Source organism: Uranotaenia lowii, chromosome 1 (genome assembly GCF_029784155.1).
Source record: "Uranotaenia lowii strain MFRU-FL chromosome 1, ASM2978415v1, whole genome shotgun sequence".
NCBI classification, from domain to species: domain Eukaryota; kingdom Metazoa; phylum Arthropoda; class Insecta; order Diptera; family Culicidae; genus Uranotaenia; species Uranotaenia lowii.
The window spans coordinates 203,385,602-203,404,350 of record NC_073691.1 but is presented as its reverse complement, the minus strand read 5'-3'; the positions used below and the strand labels follow the sequence as shown (position 1 = coordinate 203,404,350).

Genomic DNA, 18,749 nt, shown 5'->3' with positions numbered 1-18,749 from the left:
TCCCTGCTGAGTTCGAGTTAGATATGTACACTGGTGTGCGTGGAGTCTATATAACAATCAAAAAAGACATTCCAGCCACCTTGTACTTCCAAAATCGCAGGGGACGGATCTATTACGAGGGACTGAGACACAAGTGCTTCTTGTGTAAGAAGGAGGGCCACTTGAAGGCTGATTGTCCACGAAGGTCAGTAACAGAAAGTAGCAAACCCGAAACTAGCGTACCATCTGCTGGTAACTCGTACGCTGATGCTCTTAAGAGCTCACCTGCTGCTGCTGGAGAAACTGGAGAGCTTAACTTGGTCTCTCTTACCCCGAGAAACCGAGCGCGAACCATTTTGAGTGGAAAATCACCGGAGAAGGAAAATGAGCTACCTGCGAGTGCGAGTGCCTCGGAGAAAGAGGAGGAAAATGCAGAGAGAATGGAAGTAGCTGAGAAGCAGAAATCGCCCCTGGTCGAAGAGGTGAACGATGCGGATAAGGTTACGAAGAGGAAGCACACCTCTGATGGTAAATCGACGACTGACAGCGATGAGGAGACTTTTAACGGTTTCACAGCGGTGGAATCCAACAGGAAGTCGCGAAGTCGGAAAGCAGCGAAGAGCAGTGAACGGTCAACAACAAATGTGCTGAAGGTCATAGCCGACAACTCCAGCACTATGGAGAAGAGAGGGTCCCGGACAAGGAGTAAGTAATTTTAAAACGCTTCCCTGCTGCTTTTTTCATGTAATGCTCAATGTTATATGATGACCTCCTGAATTGTTTCCACTTTGTATAATGCAAAGTTGATAACAGCTCATTCCCCTTATTCTGCCTCTCATCATGAATTATGTGAGAAAAATTTGTTCACTCAACATTAATTCCATAACAATTAGTGCGAAGAAGAATCTGCTTAAAGATTTCATCAATCAGTTTGATTTGGACATCATTCTGCTTCAGGAAGTAGCATTTTGTAATTTTTCATTCGTTCCAACACACCATGCTATTGTGAACAGAAGTGACTCGAACCTTGGTACAGCGATTCTGATAAGAAAAACCTTAAATTTCGAACATATAATGTTAGATCCTTCGGGTCGCTTAACATCAATCGTACACGAAGGCATGAATCTCATAAATGTTTATGGTCATTCTGGCTCTCAGCACAAAGCTGACCGAGAGGAGTTGTTCAGCGAAAAAATTGTTCCTTTTATAGGGAGAACAACTCTCCCCCACATTGTCATCGGGGGAGACTTTAATTGCGTTCTTGATAAAAGTGATTTTAAGAATGAAAATGGGCCGTTTTGTAACGGTTTAAAGGTTTTAGTGGACTCTCTTAAGCTAGTAGATCTTGGTGCTTCTAATAGGCGTTTTACCTTTCACAGAAATAGTTCAGCCTCTAGATTAGATAGGTTCTACACGAATAGTGATTTTGCGAAAAGAGTTAGAAAATATGAAGTAGTATGTGTCCCATTCTCAGATCACCATGCTGTTATCATGAATTATACCATACAACAACCAGCGGTTATACCGATTATGGGTCGAGGATATTGGAAAATAAATCATGCCATACTTAAAATCGAACAAAATTCAGCTGATTTTGCCAAAGTTTATAGAGATTTGAAAATGAGAAGAAAATATCAAAATAGTTTCGCAGAATGGTGGGCTTATGATTTTAAGGCGAAGGTGCGTCAATTTTATAAACAAAAATCGTTTGAGTTCAATCAGCATAATGCACGAAATAAAAACAAATGGTACCAAAAACTGAATGATCTTATGGAAAAACAAACCAATGGAGAAATAGTAGATGATGAAATGAATTCAATAAAATCAAAAATTTTAGAAGCTGAACAACGACGATTAGCTTCTTATCAAAACCGGTTTCAGCCTTCAACAATGATGGAATCAGAAAAGATGAGCATCTATCAAGTGTCTGCAATAGTCAAAAGAGGGTTTGATTCATCATTATTGAATTTTTCTACAGCGGATCAAACCACAAAAGAATATGTTTACAAACACTATCAGGATTTATTTAAAGAAAACAATCATTTAAATTGCAGACAGTATTCAGGGCTTAACTTTGTCAATAAGTCACTATCTGATGATTTGAACGTTGAACTAACAAAACTTATAGAAGAAGAAGAACTACGAACAATCATTCAGCAAGCATCTAAGAAAAAATCGCCAGGGCCAGACGGGATTACATACGAATTTTACGATCATTATTTTGACATACTAAAAAGCGACATGCTACGTTTGTACAACGGGATACTGAACGGTGAAATGCCTATTCAAGATAACTTTGCGAATGGCATAATAACTCTAGTTCCAAAAACTGGAAACAAGTCAGACATCAATAATTATCGTCCTATAAGTCTTTTGAATACGGATTATAAAATCCTGGCAAAAATCATGTCTTTTCGTCTTGCTAAGTGTATGAATGTGATTCTTGGTGAAGGTCAAACAGCAGGAGTTCCAAAAAAATCTTGTATTTCAAATCTTGATCAAATAAGAAATCTGATAACGAAAGCTCAGCAATCTAAAAGAGTTAAAATCGCTTTACTGACTGTAGATTTGGAAAAAGCTTTTGACTCCGTTAATCACAACCGTTTATGGGAAGTTATGGAAAAGTTCAGATTATCACAAAGATTTATTCAGTTAATTAAGAACTTGTATAGTAAAGCTTCCTCTCAAGTGTTGGTCAATGGTTCATTGACATCTTCTTTCTCAATACAAAAATCTGTCCGACAAGGATGTCCCCTATCCATGCAACTTTTTTCGTTGTACTTGGAACCTCTGATTCGGCAACTATATAACTGTTTATTGGGGCTTGATGTTGATAACAAATTTTTTAAGGTATCTGCCTACGCAGATGATCTAACTCTGTTGATAAGAAGCGATGAAGAATTCGATTCAATAATGTCGTGTTTTGATGACTTCACAAGAGCAGCCGGAATTAAAATTAATGTGAAGAAATCCGGATTTCTAAGATTTAATAATTGCACATTAGGGCCGCAAAAGGTAAAAGAAAAAGATGAGCTGAAGATACTTGGACTGATGGTCAATAGAACTTGGAAAGAAATGACGGATAACAATTATAAAATCCTGATAAACCGTTTTAAAGTTGCCTGTAAACTACACACTGCACGTCACTTGACTTTACTAGGCAGAGTAATAATGCTCAATACTTACATGCTCTCTAAATTATGGTACACCGCTCAAATAATACCACCATCAAATGCCCACATCGCGGAAATTAAAAAATCTGCGGGATATTTTCTATGGCGCTCACACTTTTTCAAAATTAAACGAAATCAGCTGTATTTAGAGTATGAGAAAGGAGGACTTAGATTATTAGATCCAGAAACTCAATGCAAATCACTATTTGTTAAAAATCTTTTGGTTCAATGTGAAGAAAAAATTGAACACTTCTTAACTAAAATCGATAATGCCAAAGGACTTACACTAAATTCCAAAAATTGGATAATGGAAGCTAAACGTTTAAGTGGACAAGATATTGAACTATCCAATAGAAACATATATTCCTTGTTTTTAAAAGAGCTTAACATAGTTCCGGATATCATTGTAAAGTACCCTACGCTAGAGTGGGACTATATTTGGGAAAACATAAACAAAAACTTTCTTTCGTTACATACAAGATCAATGCTCTATTTAACTTTCAATGATGTCATTGCGAATAACGCCAAAATTTACAACTACACGAATCTAGTAAACACCAATCTTTGTAAAATATGCAATCAACCAGATACCAATTTCCATAGAATTAAGTATTGTATTAAATCTGGTATTGTTTGGAATTGGATAGAAAAAATACTGAAGCAAAGGCATAAGATGAAACTAAAAACGCCAGAAGAACTTTTGTATACCAGGATATCTGATGAAAATAGTATTAGAAAGGCCGCCTTATGGCTGGTATCAGAAGCCATAGTTTACAATATTGTTCATTATGAAAATCCTAGTCTATATGTATTCAAAAAAAGTATAAGAGAGCAAAGATGGAATAATTTGATAATATGGAAAAAACACTTTGGAAATAATCTAAATATTTGCTAGAACTAACTAACTAGAATGATAAAAACGTGTGTAGTAATAACGGATAGCAATAATTAGATTTAAAATGTTTGTATTTAGTTTTAAGTAAATACTGAATAAAGGTCTTTTTTTTAACAATGAAAAAAAAAAAAAAAAAAAAATAAAAGGTGTTTCTTTGACTCCAGATTTCGAGTGTTAGATGTTAGAGTGTTATTAGATATCGAATTAAATGAATGTAGAATTTAGGCAAGATGCCTTCAAAATAGTCCTTTAAATGGAAGATAATCTTTAACCTAAAGTATACCAGTAAGGCATTATTTTCAAGCAAACAAGATGAAAAAGAAATAAAATTACTTAAAATTTAAAGATTTCATCGAATTACAGCAGCAGTGTTCGAATCGTATCGTATCTAACAAAACACCTGCGATCGATTACATTCCTCTTGAATTGCTGAAATGCTGAATGCCGACCCTGCAATCCGTTCATCACTTACAATAACAACTCAAATGAGAGAAGCGTTAGCTTAAATTCATTTTTATTAACAAAAAATACAAAAACATAACTTTCAAAGGGTACCTAAATTCTAACCATCAAATTACAAAAAATATGTAGGCTGTTGGTGCAGGGAAGGTGGAGATTCAAAAAAAAACACACACACATTTTGAATGCCCATGAGTAGCTTCAAAATATTGCGGCTCGAAAGTAAAGATTTGTCTAGATAAATTTTTGTGGCTAATGAGCGTGGCTTTTTCCCAGAAATTCCCAAAAATTAACAAAAACTTGTCCATTTACTTAGATTAGAAATGCACTAGTCATTTAAGTTGAAGATTCGTAAATATCATAAGATGGGAAAAGGCTAAAGTTCAACACATAAATAACAGTTTGTAGCGTAACAACTAAGTATTTCGGGTTGTTTAATTTGGAGCGTGTAGTGATTGGGTTAATTCGAGCCAAAATTCATTGTTTAGAATTAAGAGTGAGAAATGTCAAACACGCACAACCACAAAAGTAAACAAAAACAAGACAATATCGTGGCCAGAAAAGGAACAAATTTGTACGGCACAGTTCGTTTTTGCTTCCAGTTTTGTGCGCATTCGTTCATCCAAAAGCTGTTGCCCGCGAAAGACCGGACCATTCCGCTTCAGCTGATTGCAGGCAACAATAGAGTTGAATGCGACAATGTCTTGTGAGTCAAGAATTAGCACCGAAAAATTCTTGAGAAACAGCGAACCAATGTTTGTTTTTCTATAGGAACGTTGTTTGGGGAACTGAAATCGCTCTCCGATCAGCCGTCACATGGTCAACCCGAAACAGATCAAGCAGGAAGCAGACGTCGGAGGTGCTCCGGGTTGTTGTCATGCACCCGTAGAGAAATGCAGCCAAGCCATAATCTGTGGTATGCTGTGATAACTGATGAAACCGAGCTGTGATACGACTGTTATGTGTTTTCGATGTTGTGTTTGTAAATTACATTGTGCTTTTGAAATAAATCTTTAGAAATGTCATTGGTTGACTGACAGAAGATCGCAGACTTCCTAAGTAAAATTAAGGCGATAATTCCCGATTTTTCCCAATTTTCCGATGAAGCAATGAAATTCCAAAGATTTTTCTTATACCCCGGATTCTCCTGGTTCGCAAGACTCCCTGAAAATTTTCAGATCGGAATCCTGGGAGGGAATTTTGAACTATGAACTCTGATAAATAAATTCCATATTCCTAATTCGGTTTCCTTAGTGACTGAGTAGGCGGCGACCGTGACTGACGGGTGTGGTTATTTTTGCTGCTGATTTTTACTCCTGAAAAATTATTTTATTTTCAATTGTGAATTGTTATTTGAGACAAAAATTCGTACAGAAGTTTGATAATTTGAGTTTGCGTCGCGTTTGTTCTAATTTTGTTAGTGTTTTGAGGTCTAACAACCCAGTTCATTATTGAAATTCTAGTGGACGATGTGCATTGGCTGTTGAAATAGCTGGGGCCGGTGCCGGAAATTGAAGAAAATGTACAGCTTTACTTGATACCTTCGTCGAATCTTTCTACAAATCAGAGCTAAGTATACCTTTATTGTATCCAAATTGAAATTTCTTGTTCAGTAAGGTAGTTTATTGGATGAAATGTGGTTTTTGTGTTTTGCGATCTGCCGATCTAAGTACAAATTTTGGCTAAAAAAAACTCTGATCAAGTTTCCTAGCTGTTCTTAATGAAGATGCATTTGGCAGATTTTTCAAGAGTCTACATCAGGCATGTCAAACTCGTTTAGGTGTGCGGGCCGCATTAAAAATTTTCTATGACGTGGAGGGCCGCAGCCAAAATCAGTTAAATCGGTACATTCAGCTTTAGTTTTTTTGCAGTAATATTTTACATAAAAATCAGTGGTGTTTTTTTTTTGTGACAATTTAAGACAGGGCTACGCGGGCCGCATTGACAAAAGCAGCGGGCCGCATGCGGCCCGCGAACCCGTAGTTTGACATGCCTGGTCTACATAGTACTTGCGCTGTATATATATATTTCTAAATATGTCGTTCGAAAAACAGTTTTTTTACGGGAATCATAAATAAACTCATAGTGTCAAGATTTTCTAATTACTTCCAATTGTCAATAGCAATGGTATGATAATAAGCTATATTATTAAATAAAAAACATTAAAAAATGCCTAATAAGAACAATCAATAAAGCAATTTTATCATTAGAACTTTCAAAACGTTCTGTTGAAATATCCAAACACATGGCAGCATTGGCAAAAAAAAACTCCATTTGACTTGTGGAATACTTAGGGACTAAAATGACTTCGTTAGGGAACTTCAGTGACGAACATCAAAGGACCTTATTTGAACAGCTTAGTTACAACTGTTTTGTGATATAAGTCTTCCTTGATTTTTTAATTTAATTTTTTTTGGTCATTTCTAAATCTACTTAAAAAAAACAGTTTTTTGTCCATTTCTTAATTTTTTTGCACTGTTGATCATTTTTGTTGTTTTCGACATATTATCGTTTTTTAATATTTTGATCAAATTTGTGTTTTTTCACTTTTATTGTGCATTTTTGACATTCTTGTCACTTTTTGTGATTTTTGGTATTTCTTAAATTTTTTTTTTTTACTATGAATGGCTAACTTTTTTCTCTTTCATACAATCGCGAAATAAAACTGAGGCAAAGAGTTGATTTTCACTGATGAGTTTCCAAAAACGATCTTATTCAGTTTTCACAACCTACATAACAAGTTAAAAACTAGGAGGAACAAAAAGGATTTTTTATAAATATTTTTCGAAATTTGATAGGAGTATCTTCAATCTAAAGGATCGTTTTTGAAAACACATTAATGTATCAGGAACATGAATTAGGAAAACAAGTTAGTTTACATTTTTTTTTTTACTTTACTATTAAACTTTTTTTCACTGCCTCAAAGTTAGAAATAGGAGTTTCCTTAAGAAAAATCTAGGAGTATAGGAGGTGTAGGAAAACCCGATCACACCATTAACCAAAATGGATCCTGATCTATAACCTTTCCCTACTAACAAAACCCTTTCCATGGATATTTGAATATAGATTCGCAGACGTATAGACGGTTTCTATAGTTGGTGATATTGACTTACCTTTGTTTCTAAATTTTTCAAAATTAATCTTTGGAAAACAAAGAGACAAAAGGTTGTTAATTGATCCTTTGAAGTATCCAACTAACAATCCCTCCTTCATTCCTCATTGACTACTAGGACGTGGCCGGCGCCGTTATTGATCATTTTCAAAGGGAGAGCATGAGTTTTGTGCATTGAGAATGAACCGTTAGTCCCAAGCACCATTCTTTTGGCCCTTGCACAAAGCTGATGGCCTCGATCAATCACGGAGTAGCAACCATTGGCGAGGTAGAACTTGTTCTGCTTAGCCACGCCAGCGATCATGGAATATGAAGTGCGTAAGTTGAATAAATTCTTATCAAATATGTTATCTGAAGTTTTAAATGAATTATCATATCCAACCACTTCAAGTTCAATGATTCAAGGTGGATATGAGTAGTCAACTAAGCTAAGCTAAGCTATTCCTAATTCGGTTTCCTTAGTGTTCAAAATTGGCTAGATTCTGTCCTCAGAATTTACAATTTTGGTATCAGAAAATAATTTTGATTTTAAAACACAAAAAAGAATTGTTATGGAGTTTTAAAAAAAATATTAGAAAAATTAGAGAAGTGTTTTTCCCTGGAAAAACTCTCTTCTCACCCAGTTTTACGGTCTATGAAATTGGAAAAATGTTTGGATCGAAAATCAAGAACTTACCACTGGTTTTTAACTTAGGAAACGATATGATTACGAAAAGTTGTTTCGAATTCCAGAATTCTAAAATTATGCTGGCAGGTCAAGTTAGGTATTAAAATTTCAACTTTTAGATAATTCTTAATAGTAACATGCCATTTTGACCAATTTTCCAAATACAACTTCCACAGTGAGGGACTTTTCCGAACTTGTTCAGGGCCCAGAGAGAGCGAGAATAAGAAAGAAAAAGTTACAAGCGAAAAAAGATTATAATTAATTTGTTTTTCCGCTCCGGTCGGTCGTGTTACTAGCTCGCATACGGTTCATTTGTTTCACTTTTCCCATTTTCGGTTCCGAGAATATGATTTTCTTCTGCCACATTTTTTTTTCCTTCTTCCTATTTTCTCGGTATCTAATCCTTACGATCTGCCTTCCCTGCTACTCCTTTTGATGGATGGGTACCGTAAATATATTGTTCGTAAATAAACGCCACAAAAACCCAGACCCACAACAATGATAACAAAAACGACAACAGCAAACGGGTAGATTAGTGACAAATAAGCTCTAGGATGGATGTCTTTGCAGACTACCTCACCGTACCCAACTTCACTGAGACTGAGGCAGTTGAATGGGCTGGCTGTTGCTCCTTAATTAGCGGTCCTTCATTAGTGAAGCCTCCTTGAAATTGACAGCCATCGTTACGAAGATATCCCGACCCGACTGACTACAGAAGAGAGAAGTTCCTATTGTTTTCCCCCAAACAATAGAGAGATCGTGGTCACGTGGTTAGCATTCATGTCTGCTAAGTGAACGGTCTGGGTTCAAATACTGGTTGTTCTTTTACACTTTCATTCTAGAACTATTTATTCGAACCATATGGAGGAAACCCGTTATAATTAAAAAAATATTAGAACATAATTGACGAAGATGTGGAAAAACAATGAAGCGAATCGGAAATCGCTTAAGCACCAACTCCCGCTAATTATAGTCAACAGTCGAGTACATTTAAATGATTCCATCGACTATTACCACCCACATCCATTAGCCGCGTCTTGCGTCCACAGACAGGGATAAGTATGTACATATGTATGACTATGACTGCAATGAAATGCCATTATTTATTTAACTCAATTAAAAAAGGCTATAAATCTGCGGCGGATACGATTTATTGATTTTGCATCCAGACCGTTTTTCGGCGGCCGAGAGAGGAAGAGAAAATTTGACTGCTGTTTTGACTCTCTGCACCGATGTTGGTTTATATTCGTTTTGTTTGTTGTTTAACGTTTGATATACTTTTATGTATTTTTTTTTTTTCGATTATCAACTGCTGCACCGAAATGAAATCGAAACAACATCAAATGAATAATGCGCAGACCGGGGATGAATCCTTTCGATGTATATTTTTCGGGAAACAAAAGATGGTTGCCCGAATCGAACCGTGTAGGTAGGTATTCGAATATTGGAGGTTATGTTCCGGAGAATTAAGGCCAATGCTGCTGCTGGACTGTCGCAGCAGTGGTTGGCGGAGATTTATAGTTCATCGATTAATTTATTTTTAATTTTTAATGCGTTGCCGCAATGTGGAAGTAATGCATTAGTGGGATTGTATTGTCACAATGTTGCTTTATTTTGGTCTTAATTTTTTGAACATACACCAATACACATACACATACTTTTCAGGTGATTCATATACAAAACCAAATCAACCGAAAATATTTTTCTTGTGAGGTACATACCTAAAGGTGAAAGTTCTATGTGTCTTCAGGAAGTTGGAGGCTGTTAAAAAAAAAATCTACTCCTAATAATTTCAGGAGATATTTCATTTTTGATCATTACTTTTTTATGAACTTTCCCTGCAAGCTCAGATGAAAATAACTGCCTAATAACTTTTACACCCAAATAAGAGGTTGCAAATTTTTAATGCGAATATGTGCCTAAAATGCGCTTTCCCGTCACTGGCATAAAGACTGGGCTCTCGGGCAAAATTATGCAGGACCACTAAAACATTTAAGCGAAATAGGAAAAACAGTTTATGGGATTTCCATCCAATTCGATAATTCATCTCTTAACAAATCAAATTAAAAAAAAAATAAAAACGCCGATGCACAGAAGTCAAATTCTCCAAAAACCTGGCAAAAAGTATGTTTTCAATATTTTTGGCCCTGAAACTTACTTAAATTGTTTAATAATCATTATTTCACTGAAAATTACTTATAATTTTCATGTTTTACCTGAGGAGAATATAAAAAAAAATTCAAGTGAAATATTCTAGAAATTGAAGAAATTCAAGAAATGTTTATTGAATCTAAAATTAACTTGAGATTACAATACAAATAGAATTAAATCCAATTAGATTGACATGACAACACTTTGGCGCTGAACCTTTTTTCAATTTTTCAATAATTAACGAACCGAAATAGAATTTTTTTGTTAGATGAAAGTTTTTTTTAACAATTTCCCAAATACTGATCAATATTTTTTTCCCGTGAAAAAAAAAAAGATCAATATTTTGAAATGAAGCTAGAGCTTAAGGTTTTTTTTTCTTAAATTTTCATTTATTCTATGAATGATTGTTTTTAAAACAAAACACTTTATTTAAATTTAAGACGACTCTTTATGCTTCATTTTATCTATTTTTTTACTTTTACCTTAGATTTTTGTTTGTCTGATTTTCATATTCGATATCTTTATAATAATACAATTCAAGTTTCTAACTACTTTTTAAGTTTCCAATGGTTCTCGTGAATTTTGATCAGCAAATAGTCACTTATCAGAAGAATGTTTGAGTAATCGTAATTCAATCATATTTTGAGAATTATTCCTGATAAAAAAAATCCACAGACATTCATATTGACAGTGCTTCAAAATAAGATAAAGATGTTTTATGGATGGATTTTTGAGAAAACTGAACATGAAGATCCAACCAAATATCAATTTAGCTCGTGACCCAGGAGGTTCTTTGCTTAGAAGTCAAGTTTGAAGAAAAAGTGGTTCTGCTATTCGAAATCGTTCTCCTAAAATGGTAAGAAAAGGCCCAATTTGCAATATTTTGTGATTCAGAAATGTGGGAATCTATCCTACATAAAATAATAGTGCATTTATGTGGAGTTTTTTAAATCTCTAGTTCAAGTTTTAAAACCCTTTAAAAATTACCGTGTTTTGCAATTAGATTCTATATAAAAAATTTCAACTTCATCCCAAAACACAAATTTTCATAGAATTAGGTGAAAAATATGCCTAATTAAAATTAATAAATTTGAAAAAAAATTACATTTCCAATTTTGTTATCTATTCATCAATAAAATCTTTGCGAAATTTTCATAAAATATTCAAACTTTTCTCAGCATTTCTTTGAGAACTTCTAAACGAGCAAACTTATGACTAGCAATTTCATGGTTTCATGTAGCCTGATTAGACACGAATGCCATAATGCTGGTAAAGTGTCAAAAAAAAGCTAAAAAAGCCTGACAATGCCGGAACATGATGAAATATTTGGATTGATAATTTTGAGCGCTTCAAAAATCGACTTTATATAAGCTTTTCTAAGTTTTGGACCACTGTGCGTCGGTAACGAATCGAACTCAAATTAATCTTCTACCTTCGAGGGATAATATTTCTGCCACGGACCACCACAAAAAAAAAACATTTTTTTCTTTAAATCCTACACTGAGAAAAATGCATTTCAAAAACTAGGACTCAATTTCCCAAAAAAAACCATCTCAGAATTTGATGAAATTTTTTCTAAGACGGTTAACCCATCGTTTCATAAAGTAATAAATTTGCAACAATTAATGTATGGAAAAATGGAAAAATCGTATTTTATTTTAATTTTTTTCTTGATGTACACATCATTTTCAACTGTTTAAAATGAGTTTTATGAAAAAATTAAAAATCATGAAACGAAGGGTCAATAAAAAGGCCTACAAGTCACCCATGCATTGCAGCTTGTGTATTTTAAGGGAAAAAAGTGTTTCTTACAAAAACTTTTATATGATTTTTTTTTGAAAATTACGTAATTTTTTTCGGTGTAGATTTTCAACATTTAATTCAAAAACTGCTTCGTTGAATACATTGTACTGATTCCGAAGAAATTATAGCTTCGATTGTAATAATTGATGGTAAAAGTAAGTGGAAACCCTACACTGAAAAAAACTAAAAACTTAAAACCTATTTAAAAAAGATAGCCATCTCAGAATTTGATGATTTTTTTGTGGTGCGAAATAATGTGGTCTACAACTCTTCTGAACACCGCAAAGTGAGCATTTTTAGGGGAAAAAAGTTTTCCTAACAAAAACTTTTTTATGTTTTTTTTTTAATGTAAAACGAAAAACAAATGTATATGGGATAATGATAAAACTTAAAAGCAGTTAATTCTCGTATTTAGGTAGACAATAATAATATTTTCAATCCTGGGATGATGAAACTGTGCAATGAATTGAATATCATATACTTTAGAAACAAGCTCCAGGTAATCTAATCTATTTAATGTTAAAAAAAAATACACCAATGCAATAAACTTTTAGTTTTAAATTCAAATTATACACTTAAAAAAATATTTTATATGAGTATGGACTTGGAAAAGTTTTTTTTGAAAACCTCTTTTTCCTTTAAATATGCACAAGTAACAATGTACGGGCGACTTGAAGGCATTATTACTACCCGTCTTTGAAAAAAATTTCATCAAATTCTGAGATGGCTTTTTTTTTGGGATATTGAGTTTTAGTTTTTCAAATGTGTTTTTCTCAGTGTATGATTTTAAAATGTTGTTTGTCAAATTTTTTTTCTAAAAATGTATTTAATTATTTTTTTTCAAAACTTTCCCGTAGACCGCATTTGTGTTTGAATTGTTATTCAAGATTTTCATAAATTTTCATAAAAAAACGGCCTGAAAAGTTTGGCCTTTTTCAAATGTCAGTCTAGATTTTTTTTGGGAAAATTTAGAGCAAGTTCACTGGTATTGCGAAAAAGTGGTAGGAATTTTGTCACTTTTTGCACATTTTGAATTACTACCAATTTTTCAAAACACCAGTGAACTTGCTCTTAGTATGCCAAGTGATTTAACTATGTGAGAATTAATGTTTTTTGAAACACAAGGTTCTCCGACTTTCACAGTAAGTAGGCGAAAAGTTAGTGGGGCGCTCAGTTAGTTTGTTTACAAACATAAGATTATTTGCTTAGCTTTTCTGTGGTTTGTTGGTAAACAAACTCCATGAGTTCCGCAGTTGCAAAGCATAACAGCCAAAATGGCTGAATCGGGAATTTGATATACGGTAACACCTTCTATATATACACCCACCTTGGTGAGAACTATACACACACAAAGTTTCATTCAATTCTGAGTGGGTCATGTCAGGTACTGTGTCGAGTTGGCGGAAATCCGTCTATATTTATTTTCTGACATATGATTGTTCGATCTTCAGTAAAAGATCTATCTCCAAGATCAATTCAGTAAAACGGTCGTAAGATCGATCCACCTAAAAAACATAGCTGTTTTTTAACGTTTCAATTAAGGTACTCACACAATCGAAATATGAATACAAAAACTTCACAAAAGCCATTCACACTCCGATATGGAATACAGGTTTCCAGAATTTTTCCGCGGGTATTCGGGCCGATCTATTTATCTAGAAACCTGGCAAAATTCTAGCATTTAAATTCAAAATTTTCATCTCAAAATCTGATCCGAAGTGTAAATCACAGATATTGTTCGAATTTTTTTTTAATTTGAAACATTTTTTTTTAAATCGAAATCCATCAGCAGATTTTAAATCGTACTTTAGGCTTGAAAATTCGTTCTTGAGCTCAAAAATGAAACATTAAAAAAGCTCCATTTAAGTTGTTTGTTGAGTTTTTCAAATAAGGTGAATTCGGGCAAAACTAGGCTATTTTCAATGAAATCCGCGCAACCGGACCAGACCAAATCATTTCCAAATTCAGTGTTAAATATTCGGGCAATAATCTGGCAAGCTTAAACTAGATGCTCAACAGATGGCACTGTTTGACATTAAATCGGTAATTAAAATTGGATTTAAATATCTCGGCTCAGCAAGAAAAGGAATCAAAAGATCGAAAGATCGAATCGAAAATAAACCGATCGAATCGATTTTTTCCATGCTAAAGAATCGATCCAAAAAATCGAAAATCTGAGTTGAAAAGATCGATCCAAGATCGACCAATGCTGTTCTGACAACGCATTCTGTCATGAAAATGCTCTCCAACCACTCAATAAATTAAAAAAAAATCTTGATAGCAGATTAGAAGAATAGAATGTAACTCTACTCAGTTTTTAAATGGGAATTTGCAATAGCTTTGTAAGAAGGAATATTTAATGAATAAAATAACATACAAGTAAAATATATAAAGCACGAGAAAAGATGTTGAAATTAATTTCGCTTCGATGACTCCGGCTAATGATAACTATCTGTAAATAACATAAATTTGTGGATCGCAGCAATCACAGAATCTAGCATTGCCAGCCACAGCTTTTCCGGAAGTACAAATAAATCATCACCCACTTACTAATAGAACGCCATGTTTGATACCGAAAAATTCACTTGGCATTCAATTACCAGGGTGGCCAGCGAGTTTCCATTTTCAAATTCCCGTTTTTTCCGGTTTTCCCGAATCAAATTTTATGGTTTCCCTCGATTTAAAAAGCGCGAATAAATATGTTCATTTGACAAAAACTGAAGCTGTGTATATGCAAGTCTAATGTAAAAGTGTGAGAGGATTTAATTCTTTTAAGTTCAATCTTGAAACTCAAAAGTTATTCGAATTATGGCGATCGTAGTTGTCCGAACCTTAACCGAAAAGTGTTACTTTCTTTTCAGTCTTTCATACCATCTTCGTTTTTTATAAGAGGAACTGCTATATTTTTATTATTCGCGTGGATAAATCATAGTTTTGATATGATGCCATATAATACTTTTAAAATTTTAAGTTGAAATTCTAAATTTTTCTATTGAAATCTACAGACTGACATTCTGATATTTTTTCTTCTAAAGCTCTTAAAACAGATTCAGATTAACCTTATTCATGATAAGCAATCTTATATTTTATTGCGGTTCTCATGTTTAATACTGAATGCGCTTAGTTCTAGATTATATGTCCTATCTCAAAAATGCATGTTTTTATTCGATTTTTTATGTAATCACAAAACTTGTTCTCTAGTTACATATTCTGTCTTCTGTGCGTTTATCAATTAACCGAATAAAATGGTGGCATCTTTTTTTCAGGCATTTTTCCCGCATGCGACAATTCCCAGTTTTCAAAAGTTAAAATTGAGCAAAAATTAAATAAGTTCTTCGAAGTCATGTCGTTTTTCAGAAATTTGATTTTGAATTTGAACTTACGTTTTTGACAGTTTTTCGTGTTTTAGTACATAAAACGCAAACAAAATATTTCATTTTTTTTAGAATTTTGTATAATGTTTTGTTAATGAAATAAAAATTTGAAGTATGGATGATCATTTCTGATTTTGAGGTACTGTAAACTAAATTGAAATCAGCTGAAAATAAGTAAAGCCACGCCAAAAAAATTCTCATTGTTCAATGTATTTAAAAACTACCATTGATCACTAGATTTTTGTAAAAATAGCTTTTCAGTAAATTTGTCGACCGAGGTAAGACTTCATGGCTAAATAACTGAATTCATATCTCTCGTTTAACGTTCTATTAACATTATTATTTTTTTCTTCAAATAATCCGATATTGTAGTCGGACTCTTCAAAATAACTCCCCCAGTGTAAATGTGTTTGATAGATTTCTGCTAATTTTTCCATGTTTCGTTTTATGATTTTAATTGAATGATTATTCATGATTAGGCAAAGTCAGCCTATCGACTTTGCTTCTTCTAGACAATAATACGGTGTGGGACAAATGGTCTTGTGCGGCAAGAAGTTTTCTCAAATCACGCTCTTGGCTCATTTTCAACACCTTTCATGCTTCCTGTTCTAATCTATCCGTCTATAATTTTCATTACTTTCATTTGATATTCTTCCTATTAGAATGTATAGTTCACCGAAATGCCATTAATCATTCAATTAAAATCATAAAAATCAGCGGTGATAATCTGTTAACACAAGTTTTGTTTTAGTATAACGAGTTTTTCTGAAAAAAAAATTAGCTCCTGATGCCGATTTGAGCTTAGTCAATTCTGGACTAGTGTATAGTTCTAGTTAAAAGATAGATGATAAGCTTGAATCTTAGTTTTTGAGATGTGTATTCTATAGAAGACTGTCTGATTTCAACATATGAATTCACATCACAATTCAAATTTTTTAAATCCTTTCACTTATTTCTTCATTCAGCTTTTTAAGTTATATATTTTCCAAATATTCGCAAAGAAAGTGCACAATGGTAAAAATCTTTAATTAATTAACGCTATAAAAACTAACTACCAAGACTTAACGTATTAAAACTTCACAGTTGTAAAACGTTTATTTAATTTGAAAAAATATTTTTATATTCACTGCAGTGCACAATATGCTTGAGCAAAGAAATAAGCTAAGTTAGTGGTCGAGACATCTCGATTTTTCAAATATTCTCGACTTTTCCCGGAATTTTACTAATTAATATAAAATCCCGACATTTTCATGCTCCTCCCAAATGATTCACAATCTTGCAATAAACGACTATAGATTGTAAACTTTCTAAGAGAAAGTTCAGTCATGATGATATGGATGAATTTTAGGATTTAATAATCCATAAATTTTTTTCCCGGTTTTGATTTGAAATTCCCGGTTTTTTCCCGGTTTTCCCGGTTCGCTGGCCACCCTGAATTACAGTTTTACAAATATCTATTCTTCCAATTTTTTCAAGCACAACTACCAACCTCCATATACCTTACACTACTTTGTTTACGCAGAATTTTGTTGTCCAACCGAAGCTAGAAATCACTTTTTTCCTCCGAAGCAAATATCCACTGCAGATGTTGTGGCAAGGCATAGTTCAAAACATTTTGTAAATTATGTCGAAACGCACTGAATGTTTTTCACTCACATCTCCATTTCCGATATAATATAAACCAAATTTGTATTTGGTTTCGCACATTTTTCACAAACATGGAGCAAACGAGACGCCGACCTAGGCAACGCACTCAAAACAACTTTTCTCGCACATTCCCAATATTCTCAACGCCTACTCTTCCTTGAACAAAGTAAGGAAACAACGTTTGATACATTTTGAGCGTTTCCATCAATCGGTCTGAAATCAATTTTTATAAAGGCCGACATTTGGCGATGAAGAATCGGATCGCGAAACAGGTGCCGAAAACCTTCCGAAAACCAGAAAAAAAGGAAAACAAAAACTACATACAATCCACTTCGAGAAAACAGGCTAGGTATTCATTTTGCGTAATTTTCTGTAGCTTTTTTGAAAAGTTGTTTTTTTCGTTCAAACAAAAAAAAATTTGCAGAAAAAATTCTATAGATCTGGAAATTACACCAAATATAGTTTAAAATATGAAGAATCGTTTGGCAGCGTCAACTGAAAGTTGAGCTTTTTCGCACATACATTGGGTTTGTCTCTGAAGCCCTCAAATACAAGGCTGGGTCATTAGGCCAAAAGTTGTTAGGTAGAAGGCCATTCGGCCTATAAATTTTAGGTTATACGGCCGAAGTCTATCTAGCCGAAGACAGTATGCTCCAAAAGGATGTTTGGTTCAAAAGTCGACAAGCAGGTAGTTAGGGCGAATCTTTTTAAGACCACCACATTCAGAGAGCAAATCCGTTAGAAACACTCCCAGAAGGAAGCAAATTTACAAATCTTCAAATCTCATCCGGTAGCATAGCATCACAGAGCACCAATAATCCAGAGATTTCCATAATGAGAGGGAGCACCATACCACAGCCCAAAAAAAGGGAGGGGGATGGGGGAACGAACTTTTCTGTGGTACAAATTTCCCTCTAGAACCACCACCCCCACCATTCATGTTAGCTTTCGCTATTTTGCAATTCAATTACCGAACTTCTGACTCCCTGCCAAATTTCTGTCTCCCAGCTAGCTAGTAGATTGGCAGCAATAGAAGGACTTTCCTGGTTCCTTTTTGGAGTCGCGTTTGTGTAAAACTTGTAAAACATTCAGGCTGATGTTTGGAACTGTAGCAATTCTCTAGTTTTTTTTCTCTCTTTCGAAGGAAACATTTTCCAGCTCTGCTTCTCCCGAGTAAAAAAAAACTTCCGAGTTCGAAGTTTTCGGTGTTCACTCTGTATTTGACACGAAAATGAATCATTCACCCTAAATTTGGGAAGGGCGATGGAAGCACGAGGCCCGCGATAAAAGCTTTCAGCAAAAAGTGACTACTACTACTTCGGCTGCAATTAGATTTTGTTCTTAATAAGAAGTGAATCGAATTCCCGTTTCAAAGTGAATAAGGCAGATGTTAAGTGAGATAATGCAGCAGTAATTGCAGCTGACAGGATCATTTTTTTTTTATCGAGAACGAGACTCATTTTGAGATCAACCGATGTATCATCTTCTA

General features: G+C 34.1%; 1 protein-coding gene across 1 annotated transcript in view; it reads right to left on the bottom strand.

Moving 5' to 3' along the window:
- The window catches only part of LOC129738305 (G protein-coupled receptor kinase 2), a 175,453-nt gene that overhangs the window by 89,559 nt on the left and 67,145 nt on the right, over window positions 1–18,749 (bottom strand). Inside the window, exon 3 of the mRNA XM_055729490.1 lies at window positions 373–654. Within this exon, the coding sequence (XP_055585465.1) occupies window positions 373–654 (282 nt within the window). The remainder of the gene's footprint in view (window positions 1–372; window positions 655–18,749) is intronic.